Consider the following 16,214-nt stretch of genomic DNA (forward strand, 5'->3'; position numbering starts at 1 on the left):
TGTGTTTTGGAGAGGAAGAAATCTCTGCACTTAATTTGGCTCCTGGTAAAAACCACCTGAACAATGAACAATGAGGGAATCCTGACCGGGGAGCTCATGCTTGGCACACCGATGCAGTTTCAGCTGGTTCCAATCTGCAATCCTCATTGCTGGATGCCACTAAATCCTGCACACCGCTCCTTTATATCTTTCAGCTAAATGAGGAAATGTTTAATGATCCAGCCTTGCATGCTCTATGTCACACATTCAGCTTTATGTACAGTGTAAAATTTTCCTTTGGCAGTGGAGACAACGTTAACAGACTGATGTGAAAAATGCTCTTCTGCCTCTGATATCATTTTAGAAGATAAGAAAAAGTAAAATATGGAATGTGAAAGTGCAAAAATGGGCCCCTGTCTACATTTCTATTTTGATTTGCTTCTCTGTCTCTTGCCAGGAAGGAGAGCTGTCTCTGGCTAATTGCTGAAGAAGTTTGTCCTGCAGTGATGAAATATCACCAGGCTTAACAGGAAAGTTTGTGCTCAAACAGCATCTTAGAAAACCCTCTGATGTCACTCTGTAAAACCAGCTCTTACAGTGGAACACACTGGCTTGCATAATACAATGTGATCAGCCACATTTATGTGTGGAATACAAATGTGATGATTTCAGACGGGAGCACACAGCGCCTCAAACTCAAAGATTTTCTTCTTTGGTCGCTCATCTGGGGTGCAGAAGCATGTAAGAAGTTGAAAGACGGTTCTGAATGAGATCAAGAGCAGGAGCAGGAAGTGACTGGCATGGTAACAGGGACAAATACCCAGTAAGGGCTGATGTCAGACAGTAACAAAATATCCCAAACTCACACATGGGAATCAAGTGTTTAAGGACTAAGCTCAAGTGAAGGTGCCTCAGAGTGATTTACATACATTAAGCAACATCAAAAGGACTCTTTGTACACCTCTGAGTCATTATTACTTCAAACGCTTGTTTCACTCACTTTGTAAAATTAACCATGACTACCTGTGGTTTCACCTGTTTCACCCATTTAATGGAATCTTGACCCTGCTGTTGTGATATTAGGCCGTGAAACACAAAGAGGCCACTCATCTCTAACATCCCTGGGTGTTTTTCTGCTGCATACAGAGTGATCTCATAGTGGAAAGTCTCATCAGTCTCCTCTGAATGAACCACTTTTTTTTATTATTGTGTACAGTATATGCTTATCCAAACAGCTGCTGTTTGGATAAGCATATAGCAGGCCCTGCTGCCCTCGCCACATGTTGTGAAGGGAGGGAGTGCTCCGACACGGGTCATCACTTTTGTGTCAAATGCCTTTTCTCGCCTTCTCATAATAAAGAGGCGTCCATGTAGAAGCTGTGGGCATGGATAACTAAATATGATTTAATAACCTATGATCAGACTGGTTTGCACAGACCGCCTGCGCCACTCATATTGCAAAAAGGCCAGTTGTTACCACGGAAACCGTGTTTGGCGAGCGTGGGAGATAAATTGCAGCAGTATCTCCCTAATAATAATTTCTATTATCTGCGCTGGATGTTTAGATTATCATGTAAATAGGGGGACGTGCCGGTCGACAGCAGGTAGGAGCTGGAGGCTGGTGAATAGAGGAGATCAAATAGAACAGTTGAGCAATCACCACACGTGGGTGTACTGAGAAGCATGCAGTGGAATAAGGTAAGCCACAATTACTCCTTTTGTTGACTTGGTTTCTTTGCAAAAAATATTAAAGTAGGAAGCTTGTAGAGGTGGTGTGAAAATGAGTGAACTGAGACACCGCCACTGCAGACAGAGAGGAAGTCCTTGAGTTGCTTAAACTGGTGACACTTCTTTGGTTTCCTCACATTCCTCTGTAGAGCAGTAAAAAAAAAACTCCCCCAAGCTTTGGACTATAAGAGTTGAGCTCGCGTTAAATGTGTTCACGTTGTGATGCAGCTTATTACATAACAGGTAAGAAACTTTTCTTAACATCACAAGTTCTTTAAAATGTTACTTTCTCTTGAATTAATTAATGCTGTTGTTTTCTTTACTCTTTATTTTGCATTTCCTGTACAAGAAGATTCAAAAATTATACACAGATATTGTTTTGATGACTAAAGAGTGCCAGCTAAAGCTCAGAGACACTCATTATTACCCCGACATAGTTAAGTCATTATGTTTATGAGGGTCATCACTTTCACAACATGTCCAGTATTTCTGCCTGTACTGAAAACAAGGCCTGGAAGTTAATGATAAAAGCATCATTGTACTGTATTTACGACACAGAGGAAGCATTAACACGGCATTATGGTTTGTATACAAACCCATGTGCCAGACCCAAACACTGGCTCCTCATTAAGAGATAATTCAGCTCCACAATAAACTCTAAAGTAAGAAGAAATTAAGAGGGAATATAGAAAAAAAAAGAAATTAGAGTTTATCTCTGGCTTCTTCTTGTGGTCTTTCAGTTTATGGGCTAAACTGTGATGTGTAAAAAGTATAGAAAAGGATAGCGGCGCACTCTTAAACTAACTGTCAAATGGACAGTAGGTAGAAATACTGTGCTGCGCAGTGTGGTAATCTCTTTCCATTCTTTCTTATCAGCAGAGCTCAAAGCCCTCGAGGAAACGATGAGCGTTGGTTTATCGGTAGGGACAGGAAAACCACGCTGTCTCACTGGGTTTGTTCCGAGCCACTGACCCAATAAGAAGCCTTCGTCTCCTGTGGTTTTGGACTGCCTGACAGATCAAACCTCCCTGTGCTGCAGTGTATTCATCCCCCCCCCTGAGTCAAGGACATAATGTGACACATCCTGAACCTGACTGACTGACTGACTGACTTACATTGGGGCCACCATGCAGGAGTGCCACACTGGACTGTGTCTGTCTGTCTACATCATTACCTTTGTGCTGGGCTTCCCAGCCAACGTCCTCGCCTTCTACACTTTTTGCAAAAAAGTGAGGCAGAAACCCACACCCATTGACATCCTGCTCCTCAACCTGACCATCTCTGACCTCCTCTTCCTCCTCTTCCTGCCCTTCAAGATGCAGGAAGTGATGAACAACATGCTCTGGGACATGCCCTACCCCCTCTGCCCGCTGTCTGGCTTCATCTTCTACATGACCATCTACAACAGCACCTTCTTCCTCACTGCGGTCAGCGTAGAGCGCTACCTCGGAGTGGCTTTCCCCATCCAGCACACCTTGAAGCGGAGACCTGTGTATGCCGTCGCTGCCAGCATCTTCTTCTGGATTTTCTCCTTCATCCACCTGAGCATAGTGTTCATAGTTCCCTTTATTGGCCCTAAAAACTCTCCGAATGCCACCTCAGGCCACAATGTCTCAGCTAGCTTTGCCAATGGTGTTGACCAGAGAGAAGTGTGTTATGAAAATTTCACGGAGGCTCAGCTGAATGTCCTCCTGCCTGTGCGGCTGGAGCTCTGCGTGGTACTTTTCTGCATCCCTTTCCTGATTAGTAGTTTCTGCTACATCAACTTCATCAGGATTCTGTCCAAGCTGCAGCACATTGACCGGCGCCGGCGCCTGCGGGCCATTGGCTTGGCTTTAGGAACACTGCTGGTGTTCGCTTTATGTTTTGGCCCCTATAACGTCTCTCACATTGTCGGTTTTATTACTTGGAAAAGTCCCGACTGGAGAGACAAAGCTCTGCTGTGCAGCACCTTTAATGCTTGTCTAGACCCTCTTATTTTCTACTTCTCCTCCTCTGCTGTGAGAAAGACTGTGGGTAGTGTGATGGAAGGGGTTAAGAGTCGTCTAAACAGGTGCGTGTCCTGTCACATGCTCAGGGCCTTGTGGGGGGGGATTAACAAGACTGCAAAAGATAAGGAACACAAACAAGAGGAGATCAATGCTATCTAACCTGACTCAAAGAAAGCTGTGAGCAGCTGCTTTCGCTAATTTGTTATTTCTTCATCCCTGGAAGCAGGAAATTAGTGCCATGTTTATGTTTTAACACATGAGAAAATGACTCTGCATACTGTATACAGTCTCTGTTTGACTCTCTGATGAACTTCCTATTGGGAAAAAAGACAACAGAGGAAACTCTTCTTCATGCAGCATGATGGGAAAGTCACAGAGACAGTCTCCTCTGAACCGTCATATTCAAACAAAACATTTATTTTTTACGTAACAACAGGATTTCATAAGATCTCCATCAATGCTGTCAGGTGTTGTGGAGTGCTGCACCAACAAAATGAATATCTAAGCAACAGCTGCGGACGTCACCTCTAAGCAATAAGAGATAAAGCTTTGACCATGAACAGCATATGTCGTCTGTTTGTAACAACATGCTCATTATGTGTGATCTTAGATGTTGAAAATGACAGGGCTTAGTACAAAAACACATACAGGACGCAGCCAATATGCAGTTTTCTTTTTATGTGAACATTTGTGTGTGTTGTGTTTCATGGCTATGACCATTCTTATGCAGATTTCTGTTTACACCATTTTACATTTATACTGTCGTTTGCTTATACATGTCACATGAAACCGTATGTGATGCACATGCACACATGCATGAATATATGTATGAATACATGAAATATGCGTCTGAAAGCTGTATGACAGGGGCTGTAATTACATAAGACAAAACACAGAACTATTTTCATATGCAAATCATATAAATATGTATTTTTGCATAATTTATGACTCAGATTCTTTTGTAAAGGCGGCAGTCAGATAATAATACACGAGAGAACAGACATGAGAGAGGAAGGGAAAAAATGCGACAACATAAAGACAAGACTGATAGACTGTTTTCGTAAACAAATCATATTATAATTATTATTTTGTTTTGGAGAGAATGAGTGCAGAATGTGAGCACTGTATGGAAATATCTACTGTATAACATGAATATAGAAGTGACCAGATCAGTGATTTATACAATTTATACATTTTGATCAGCCCAGTCGCCAGAAGAAAATGTTGGCATTGTGCATTTCTGCAGACCACAAAATGTAACATTTACACATGTCAAAGGTATCATATCAACATTTCTACAGTGACACAGGTTATCAGCTGACTTTGAAATCAGGAGGTGCAGGGCTTGGTGGATGGTATAACATCTAGGCAAGACACCTGCCAAGCAGCACACTACTGTTTAAGGCCAACAAACATTTATTTACAGTAGTTTTAAGGCACCAAATGTGGGTGTTTTTTAATGGCCTGTCACTGTTTTTCCAGCAGCTTTTCAGTCCAAAATATGGGTGTTTATAGCAACATCTCATTATTTTTCTGGTAGATTTTTAGGCAACAAACGTAGGTGTTTTTAAGTGATCTATCAATGTTTTATAAATTGTCTTTTAGGCACTAAACATGGGTGTTATGTTATCCATCACTGTTTCTCCTAGGGCTTTTCAGGCCCCAAATATAGTTGTTTTTAGTGACCCATTGCTGTTATTATAGTGGCTTTCTGGGCACCAACATGTGTGTTTTTTAGCAGCCTGTTGCTGTTTTCCCAACAGCTTTTTAGCCCCCAATGTGGGTGTTTTTAATTACCTTTTGCTGTTTTTCCAGTGGATTTTTTAGACACCAAACATGGGTGTTTCACTGTTTTTCTAACAGCTTTTCAGTCCCTAAATGCAGGTGATTTTTAGCAACCTATTGCTGTTTTTCCAATGGATTTTTAGGCACCAAACTTTGTTTTTTAGCAACCAATAGCTGTTTTTCCTGGGGCTTTTCAGACCCCAAATGTGGGTGTTTTTCAGTGACCCATGGCTGTTTTCCATTGGCTTTTTAAGTACCAAACATGGGTGTTTTTTAGTGACCCATCAATATCTTTCCTAAGGCTAGTCAGGCTATTTTTAGCAGCCTGTCTCTGTTTTTCCAACTGCTTTGTAGGTACCAAACATGCATGTTTTTTAGTTACCCATCACTGTTCCTTCTGGGGCTTTTCAGACCCCAAATGTGGGTGTTTTTTAGTGACCCATTGCTGTTTTTTGGGCATCAAAATGGGTGTTTTTTAGCGGCCTGTCACTGTTTTTCCAACAGCTTATCAGTCCCCAAATGCAGGTGATTTGTAGCAACCCGTTGCTGTTTTTCCAATGGCTTTTTAGGCACCATACATGTTTTTTTTGTTTTTAGTGACCCATCAATATCTTTCCTAAGGCTATTTAGACTCCAAATGTGGGTGATATTTAGCAGCCTGTCTCTGTTTTTCCAACTGCTTTGTAGGTACCAAACATGGATGTTTTTAGTTACCCATCACTGTTCCTTCTGGGGCTTTTCAGACCCCAAATGCGGTTGTTTTTTAGTGACCCATTGCTGTTTTTTAAGTGGATTTTTGGGCATCAAAATGGGTGTTTTTTAGCGACCTGTCACTGTTTTTCCAACAGCTTTTCAGGCCAAAAATGTGGGTGTTTTTTAGCAGCCCCTCACTGTTTTCCAGCAGCTTTTTAGGTACCAAACATGGGCATTTTTGGTGACCCATCAATGTTTTTCCTGAGACTTTTCAGACCCCAAATGAGAGGGACCTGTCACTGTTTTTCCAACAGCTTTTCATTCCCCAAATGCAGGTGCTTTTGCATCTCGTTGCTGTTTTACCAATTGCTTTGTAGGCACCAAATAGGTGTTTTAGTAACCCATTAATGTCTTTCCTGGGGCTTTTCAGACCCCAAATGTGGGTGTTTTTTGGCGACCTGTCACTATTTCTTCAGTAGCTTTTTCTAACAGGCTTAAACCAAGTTTTTTTTCTGTGTCTAAACAAACCCACATGTAAACCACAGTTTTGTTCCAGTGTATCCACCACAAAATAATGTCCAATTTTAACATACCCATGGTTTGCAAAACTGTACTATGGCAACATTTTCTCCTGATGAAGGGGTTGTTTTGGTACTGACATTCATAGAAGTGGTTTGAAAAAAAATGATTAATCATAAGCAACAGCAAGTTTATTGGGCAGAAAAAAACTGTTTTTGACTAGATACATCATCTCTCTCAACATTTAAACGTCATTATTACTGGCAGTGTGTGTTGCTGTTGGTAGTGTGGGCAGGCCTAAATTTAAAATGAGCCCCCCCCCAACACGTGAATCAAGATCTTACCCCACACACCGTACACGTAAACAATGCTATCACACAAGCAAGCGCTGGCATCGACTGTAATCCTGTTTTGTGAGGATTAGGCCTGCGCGGAGGTTGAGCTGATCACTGTATCTGTTTGACAGGTGGATCATGCATGAAGCATTCATTCTGACACACAGACCCCGAGTGAATGACTAAGATGTGCAAACTACCAGCCAGTGGCACAATGAGCAGATCCAAAAACACGCTAGTCAGCACGCCGCAGCGATAAAGAGTTACAGAGATAAACAGCTTTGATGTGCAGAAAGAAATCAGCCCTGTGTTGATGTTTAGAGGATATACAGTATGTGAAAGCCGAATATATAGCAGGATATACAGCAGGAGGTTTAGAAACTTTCAAATATGAGAGAGAGGGAGGGATTATACACAACGGTTACTCATGGTGCAGAATTAACTGTTCAGTCAGGGTTAATTCTCATTTTTCAGCGATGACTCTGGACGTGGTTTGTGTGATGTTGTTTGTCAAAGGTTGGCCTGCTGAGATCAGCCGCACTGAACACCCGTTTTCTCTCCTATTTCAATTTGTACTTCCTGGAAGACAATAATTGGTTATTGCGTCAGTGTTGACTTTTTCCTAACAATGTGTGATAGGTTACAGGGATAAGGCAGTAAGAAAAACAGCCCTGTGTGAATGCGTGTGTGTGTGTACATGTGTTTGCCAAAGGCAGAGAAGAATATTGTACTCACATGGCGGACATTATTTTCCCTGCACGCAGAAATGTTTGACTGCTGTTGAAAGCAAGATGACATAAATTAAATATCATTTTTTAACAACTTCCTGTAATCCGTGCTAAGAGGTTTACTCACATTTACCTTCCAATAAAAAGACAGCGGTCATTGCAGAGAGGAAACACATCTTGAGAATGTTCAAGTGCACAATCAGCTCGTTAGGGGAGGCATCTGGAAAGTAGAGCAAAAAAAAAAAAAAAAAAAGGGAAAGAGCAACACTGATTAGCACTGACTTATCATGTTATTGAGCACGACAGAATTAAATCAGGAAGGTTGAACTGGCTTTGGTTGATGGACATTCGCCTCCTCGCTGGGAGGAGAGGTGTTTAAACATTGATTGGGAAAATCATTAATTTGTTCAAGTATGCAGTATTGCAGGCAATCTGTTGCCTTGGAATGATCGATGTGTGACCCACATTAACAGTCAAGTAGGGCAAACACTGAACAAGCGGCTTGTGGTATGCGAGGCCCTGTCGTCCCTGAACTCTGTGTCAGTGCAGACTGTGTTATTTGGAAGGAAGTTGCCTGCAGACTAGCAAAGTGGAGAGAAGTGTTTTGGACATCCAGGTTTCCAGAAGCAAGAATCTTGTTCATTTTTTGTACGTTAGGTGGATTCAGCTGGAGCACTTCCAAGGTAAGAAAATCTCTCTCAGTACAGGAGTTGAGCAACTGAATTAGATTATAAAGTCAAAGGAGCCTGTGTACATAAAACCTGAGAGCTACTCCGATCAATAGTTTTATATTAATAATGGATCAAATGACTACGCATAATGTGAATGTAGTGATGCACATGTAATGTCAATGTACATGTAGTGATGAACCCAGACAGAATTGTCAAATACTTTTCAGTTTTCTGGCCCGCAACACTAGCGTTTGGGTTCAATCTCACCACTCTCATGATTGTTGTTTTCAGTCATGGCTGTTTTTTTTTGTTGTTTTAGCAAAAACTCCATTCTGTACTGCACCAAAAAACAGACACAATTCGACAGTACCTAAGGAACACAATCTAGCTAACAATTAAAGAGTCAGATATTTCCCTCAGGAGATGGTGGAGACCAAAGCAGAACTAAAAGGAGAAAGAGTACTGGGATAAAACTTGGCATTGTACATTTCTGCAAACCACAAATATGTTACATTTCTATGTTTCATACCTATGACTTAATTCAGATGACATATATATGAGCTAAGTTTCCAATCAGGAGGAGGAGGGGATGGTGCGACTGGGCAAAATGGCTGCCAAACAGCAGACAGCAACAGGCCTCTTTTCAAGAAAAACATAAGATGGTGTTTTTAACGAAGATTTGGGATGCCCAGCGATGTTTGTAAAGACAAAAGTGGTTTTTTTTTAACAACCTTTCGGGATATGTGGTGGTGTTCGTAGAGACAAAAAGCAGGTTTTCTTAATGATATTTTGGGACATGATTGATGGTGTTTGTAGCCACAAAAGCAAATGTTTTTTAACAACAGTTTGGGACATGGCCAGCTGTGTTTGTAAACACAAAAGTGATTTTTTTTTTAATGACATGATGTTTGTAGCAGCAAAAATGGATGTCTTTTTACGACAGTTTGGGACATGTCTGGCAGTGTTTGTAATGATGAAAGCAGGTGTTTTTAAATGACGGTTCGGGACATGTCCAGCGGTGTTCATAGAGACAAAAGCAGGCATTTTCAACCATATTTTGGAACAGGAGTGCGGATGTTTGTAGCCACAAAAGCAGGTCCTTTTTAACAGCATTTTGGGACATTTTGTTCAGCAGTGTTTGTAGTAAGCCAAAACATGATGTTTTCCTCACCCTAACGAAATGGTTTTTGTGCGTAAACCTAACCACACATTTACCACAAAATTGTCACAACAAAAAATGTTAAATTAAAATGTATAGAAACGTTGAGTTTTAACATATCGACCTACATACGGCTACATGCAATTCAGGGTCCAAAGTACCACTTGGAACATATATAGGAAGTCATTTATTCTCTATTATTATTAGTAATGCTATTGTTTGCTTTCCTTTATTATTTATATAACTTATTGTTCCTTCCTGCCTCTAACTATCTGTCTATGAAACTTTCCAATGTTACATATCCTTGGTTTGCACAAACGTACAATGCCCACATCTATTCTTGTGATTGGATTCAGCCAAAAACACAACTTTAAATGACTGCTAATGATGCTCCATAACTGCAGGATGTGTAAATTAGTTTGCTATAAACTTGTAAAGGAGATAATATGTTAGTGTTGTTTTTAAAACTTCCTTCGATTGCCCCAGAGCGCCCAAAAAGTCTGTTATGGAGAAACTCTGCGTAATATTTCTGCAGGCTAATGGCAGGCTGGAGCCAAAGATTGTACTTTGTATGAATCTGATAATGCATTCAGCATTTCAAATCAGTTCACTTTCAGATTCTGGGTAGATGTTGGATGAATTCAGCCAGCAGGAGCAGTGTTTTTTTTTTTTTTTTTTTTTTTTTTTTTAATTCAAATTGCAATGACATGTGCTCCTCATTTCCTACAGCAGTGGTGTGTAATATTTAGAGGCATCTGTCATACCAAACTGACAGAGGAAAAAAAAACCCCACAATTTCTCTAAGGCAAAGTTAAATATTTAAAACTGATGGGTGTTATATTGTCCCATATTAAAGTCCCAATTCTTATGTTGCAGAACATTTAGGATGGTAAAAAACAATCAGACTACAATCAGTGGCTCTTTGCACCTCCCAACTAATGCCTCCAAGACACATTTCTACTGTATAAAATTATAATATTTGCAAAATGAATCAATTCCTTGTTTAGTTACCCCAAGTGAAGGAGGCAGTCAGAGCTGTGGTCATGGCAGGGTGGTCCTGCACCCCACAAGTGAAGGTGATCCCTGCTTTCAAGGACTCCTTCTGTGGCAGGAGAAACACACTGAAGAGATACGCTTTCTGGCTGTGGTTGTCCATCACCTGGAAACACTTTAGGTGACTCGTCGGCATGAAGTCCAACAACCAATCTGAGGACAGCAGGGCTCCTTCAGCCTGGGGTTTAGACAGGTAACCATGGGGGTTAAACACAGGAAGGGTGCAATTGGTGACTGACAGGTGATCGATATTGGCTGCTTCGCTCTGGTAGGTCCAGGTGAGGGTGAGCTCACCGGGGTGGAATCCCCCGGTGAGACAGAAGAGAGCCCACTGACCAGTCTGTGGGTCGAAGGGAGTTTGGAGGTAAATCTTGGGAGCTGAAGGAGGTGCTAACGGAGGAACAGGGATGAGAAACAAAGTAAACACATCAGATGAGATAATTCAAACTGTGAAAGTGGGTCATTGCAGCAGCAAATAATGATATGCAGCAAGAGAAAATAGGACAGAAATACGAAAAGAGCGAATGTGGTGGTATTAGTCATAATGCAGCCATTTATTTAAAAACAAGAACGGATTAAGAGGAAATATGTTGATGAAAAGTATGAGAACACATAAATTATATGCGTTCACTGGCAAACCCTCTGAGACATAAAGGAAAAGGACGTAAAATATTGCATACAGCACAATAATTAAAAGATGCATAACTGAAGCGCTAAATACTAAATAACTATTTTGAATTATGCTGCAGTCACTCTCACTGCTAATGTCTCTTCTGCTAGTTCTACTATCTTTACTGACCATTTTGCCTGTATGTAAATTTAGTTACAAAATGTTTTAGCTACAAATAAAAAGCTGTAAATATAAAAACAAAAATGGGAAAAAATGAAATGGTATGTAACAGTAAATCTTAAGTGAAACACAAACAAGAATAAAATGGTTAAAAACATGCAATTTCAAGTTGTTGGATGCAACATCGCATCCAGACAGAAGCAAAAAGATGCTTTTCTTCCGCATGAAGGATTTCCACATAATAATTTGGCCATCCCTCCCTGCCTTGTTTTCTGGTGAGTTTCAATTCCCCGGGCAAGATCGATACAAGGCACTGCGCATGGTGCCAGGGTGATTATTTCTAGATCTGTCATGAAACTGCTCAGGCAAAAAGATGAACTCTGAGGGAATTTCACATGACTTGAATTTTTATAGATTGAGCCTGGCTGTTGCTGTTATGGTGAAGCATGGTCCACCCTGACGCTCGTATCGAGCTGCCTCCCCACTAAACACTGTGGCTCTGGTGCACAAAAGATACAAATGAGACATAATTACCAGCATGGCAACATCACCCAAGCACAACAACTCTAATGAATTTCTAAAAGGAGCAATTTATTTCTCACCCAAGACGACCAGCTCGGTGCCGTTGCCCCACTCTGGGTCTTTCTGCAGGACGTTCACCTCACAGTAATACCACCCAGAATCCTCCAGTGTTACCTCAGAGATCACCAGGGAAGATGTTTGATTCTTCTCCACAACCCACTGCCTGGATGACTTTGGGATGAGCTGCTTGTCCGACTTCATTTTGAACCACTGAACCCCGTACTTGAGGGATTCAACTTTGAAATGACAGGACAGGGTTGCCGTTTCACCCCGCATCACACTGAGTGAGGGAGGGTACTGTCTAACCCTTAGTCCCTCTGGGGTTGCTGTCAGGGCTAAAGACAGAGCCATTAATACAACGTGTCATACAAGGAACTTTTATAAAGTGCAGAGCAGACCTGCAGGTCAACTACAAATACTTTAAATGTGTGTTTAGTATGCCTGGGTGACAGCTGGGACAAAGAGCCTCAGACAGAAAACTCAAGCAACCTCAAGAACAAAATTGGGAGTCAATTTAGTATAATTTTATAATGCATAACACTTATCGAATGGCTCCCAATGTGATAAACTCCACTCAACAATGCTGTTTTTTAAAACTCTCTTTTTTTCTCAGCAATGCACACACTCTCAAGTACAAAAGATTTCAACAGCCTTGGAGTGTCTGTTTGATTGTGGCGACCGCTTGTCTAGCTAAGTGTGATGAAGTGATTATTAAGTGCGATGATGAAATACTGCAGATAAGATAAGCAAAACACTCAGTCGCTCACAATTGGAGTGCAGACGACAAAGAAGACCAGCAAACACAGAAATGATGGCCCAAAAACAGGTCGCGTCTACCTCCTACTTCTTTTCATTAAAAGACGAGCAGAAGCAAAACGTTTGCAGTAATTCAGTCACTTTTATAATGTTAATATAAAACTGAAAATATGTTATTTAACTGCAAAATATTGTACCAAACTTTTTAAAGGGGTACTCAAAGAAAATACGGCAAACACGATGTTAACAGAGATCAAACCCTGGGTGACACAACAGACTCTGTGACACGACTGACTTGTATTCAGACTGACCTGGTACTTGACCTGCCAACAAGAGAAGCAAACAAAGGCCAGTCAGTTTTGCCATGCTGTTGCTGTTGTTGTTCCCCACACCAAGCTTGAGTGGTGAAATAATTTCTCAGGCAGGCTTAAGTCTGAAGCTCGCTGTGCTTTAAAAAATGTGATGGTGTCAGCTTGTTTTGTTGTTACACTCGCTGGTTAGGCTATGGTTCATTAATAGGTCATTCTTCAGCAGAAACCTGACTCTCAGAGACTGTTGGGGTGAAAAAACTACATATGTCAGTGTCTGGGCAAACAAATAGGCACTCTGTCTGCATGCTGACAGAAACCACAGCGCAACAGTCAGCGAGTGTTGCTGCCATTATTCTACAGGTCTCTGTTTTACAGCGTCAAAGCTGTTTACATCATCTAAACTATTTGATTTAAAAGATTAGTATTTTAATTTTAAGTAATTGCAATCATTTTTAATGAAGCAATGTTCATTTTTAAAATATCCTTAGGACATTGAAGGTTTATATTTGCATCCAATTACCTGAGAAACAACTGTTTATTACTGAAGTTACATTAAAAGAAAAATCCCAATAACACAAAAGCCCCTTGTGATAAGCAATGATCGCTTTATGAAAAACAAGTCAGTGTTTTGAGTTTTGAAGCCATAATGTTTTTACAAGCATTCATAAATTCTTTCTTCTAGTTTAAAGGCTTTGCAGCACATTACTGAGTGTGTTGATGTATTCTGGGACTCTTGTTTTGATTTGGGCTTTTTGAGTTTTTCTTGTCTGATAGCTGCAAATATGAATTTCCTGAGTGGCCTAATGAGCTACAGTATAATTAATTCAGATCTACGTCCTCCAAGGGGGAGAAAACTTGTGATGCTAGGTGTAATCATCACCATCAAAGCAGCAAACACACAAGTTTAAAATGTGAGTTCAACTTTTGGAAAAAAGTCAGGGAGTGAGAGCTACAGAGGATCCACCATGTACAAACATTAAAACTGGCAAGACTTAGGGCCTCTACACCACAGTTTTTTGAGCCCTTAAATCCATAGTTTTCTATGTTGATGTGCGGAGTGTGCACTCAGAAGCAAGGGTGATGCCCTTGAAGCATGTTTTTCCAGACACCTGTTTTTCAGGTGGTGATGACTGCGCCCTGATTGTGCTTTCAGACCTAGACTTCACTTGCTTTGGTCTGAATCAGGGACTAACTCTGTTACAAAGTTGCATAATTGCCCAGAGTTGGTTCATGTTCTCACGGCAGCATTTACAAGCGGACCAGATAAAATGCCTTGTGTGAGAAAGCTGCTCTTGATTGGCCAGAATTTCCATGCGGGAAAAATCCAGGAAGTAAACAAAACATTGAAGAAGAGTACATATGCAAGATAATGTCACAATGGAGGGACAACTACGCAGGTAGATTTTAGCGCTGCTCATCGTGGACTATATTGCTGTCATTGTTCATTTTAGTCAAACCATACAGTTTGAAAACGAGGCGCGGCTCCAACTAGAAAACAATGTTTTGATGCATTGGATGTGCTGAATGTGCATATTAAGGCAGTACAGGAGGAGGCGCACATTAATAATCCTCCAGGACTGTAACATGCTCATGTTTAACCCAAACAATGTGTCATGTGACTGCAGTTGGTTCGGATCGAGGTCGGAACACATTCTCACACCAGAGTTCGGTTGTAACCGGACCGAGACCACCTCTTCAAGAAGGTCTCACTCTGGTTGTTTTGGTGCACACCCGAGTGTGATTGCTGTGTTCACACCTGCCCAAACGAACTGCACTTAGGGGGCAATGAACTTGAGTTCGATTGAACGGAACAAAATAGGGCAGGTGTGAAAGCAACCTGAGATAAATAAACCTCAACTTTTGGAATGCAATAACACGCATTGATGTCATGTAATGAGGAACAACCATTCACTGCTGGTAAATAGCTTCCTTTTTTTCTCCATAAATATCAGTCTATAATAATATAGAAAAGAAGTTGATCATTTTAGTGCAGGGCTATCCAAAGCTTTACATGTGTTCTACTCAATTAGGTCTGATACACACTTAAAAAGGGACGTCTGGAAGAAGATCAGCTCTGAACTCAAGATTTCTGTTAAGTAGGCTATGACACGGTGTTGGTTATGGTCGCTTAGCAACGTCAGGTGCAACTTGCCTCTGTGTCCTTAAAAGTTGACACGGATTAGGCACAAGAGTAGCACCGAGTGCCAAACTTTGCATTTTTCCAGGCAGTAAAAGATGTGGCATGTGTCCTTACACGGGGGCATCACACATTGCTTTGCTTTTTGTGAGAAAGAGAATTAATCCAAATAAAAGAGAATCTTTAAAGTTAACTTTACATACTTTTAAGATTCACGTTGTCCTTTTAAAATGACAATATTTCTTCATTTTCTGGCCACAGTATTAATAAAAGTCAGTGTAACCTTTTCAAATCCCACATGTCTGATAAATACACTTTCCTCTTTGTGTACACACCTATCAAACGACACTTTAACAACCTGTGGGCTAAATGTTTAAATATAAATATAATTTACAAAAATATTATGCAGGAATTATTGTTGTTATGTCATCTTATTTTACACAAATCTCAGTAGATTACAACTTGATAGTTTTCCCTCCCTGTACTGAATAAAGCCATCCTCTCTGTACAGATTTAAACAAACTGAATACTGTTTAAATTTTTGTTATTACAATGAATAAGAGCAGATTAGCTCTTAAAAGCTGTTGTCAATTTGATTGATAATAAATGACTGAGCATGAGGAGCTGTGTTGAAGCTGAAGATGAGGAGACACAGATGTTTATCATCAGCAAGAGGCGGACAAGTGGTGAGTTTCCTCCCAGCAAGAAATTAACACTAACCACATGACAACAGTCAGTGTTAATCAAAATAGACCCTGACAAACTGGTTTAAATGAATAATTTTCATATTAATGATTGGCAATGATTACAGATCATTTCTATTATGATGTTACCACCCTCTAATAACATCTAAATCACTCGTTGGCCGTATCGTCTGAGAGTCTCATCAAAGCAAACATTCAGACGCGTTAATAAAAAACCTCAGAGACAAACCTGCAGACACAACAAAAGCAGGGGCTCTTTACTCAGCAGGAAGCGAAAAGCAAGCAGAAGCAAC

The 16,214-nt window shown here is 40.7% G+C and overlaps 2 protein-coding genes across 3 annotated transcripts; one reads left to right on the forward strand and one right to left on the reverse strand.

Moving 5' to 3' along the window:
- The first annotated feature begins 1,864 nt into the window (after window positions 1–1,864).
- On the forward strand, window positions 1,865–4,179 carry LOC117265634 (free fatty acid receptor 2-like). Of its 2 annotated transcripts, none has more exons than XM_033640222.2 (2): window positions 1,865–1,950; window positions 2,587–4,179. In XM_033640222.2, the coding sequence occupies exon 2, from the start codon at window positions 2,835–2,837 to the stop codon at window positions 3,855–3,857; it is 1,023 nt and encodes a 340-aa protein (XP_033496113.1). In that variant the 5' UTR covers window positions 1,865–1,950; window positions 2,587–2,834; the 3' UTR covers window positions 3,858–4,179. The 2 variants fall into 2 exon arrangements, with proteins under 2 accessions (XP_033496113.1, XP_078027872.1); XM_078171746.1 differs by having other exon boundaries at window positions 1,866–1,950; window positions 2,584–4,179.
- LOC117265635 (tyrosine-protein phosphatase non-receptor type substrate 1-like) lies at window positions 4,090–13,154 on the reverse strand. The gene is made up of 6 exons (XM_033640223.2): window positions 13,081–13,154; window positions 12,034–12,348; window positions 10,600–11,031; window positions 7,892–7,978; window positions 7,766–7,807; window positions 4,090–7,609 (listed from the first exon to the last, which is right to left on the reverse strand). Exons 1-5 carry the CDS (start codon window positions 13,133–13,135, stop codon window positions 7,776–7,778), a joined length of 921 nt encoding a protein of 306 aa, XP_033496114.2. The 5' UTR covers window positions 13,136–13,154; the 3' UTR covers window positions 4,090–7,609; window positions 7,766–7,775.
- Window positions 13,155–16,214: the final 3,060 nt, after the last annotated feature.

The sequence above is a fragment of the Epinephelus lanceolatus genome, chromosome 10 (genome assembly GCF_041903045.1).
Source record: "Epinephelus lanceolatus isolate andai-2023 chromosome 10, ASM4190304v1, whole genome shotgun sequence".
NCBI classification, from domain to species: Eukaryota; Metazoa; Chordata; class Actinopteri; order Perciformes; family Serranidae; genus Epinephelus; species Epinephelus lanceolatus.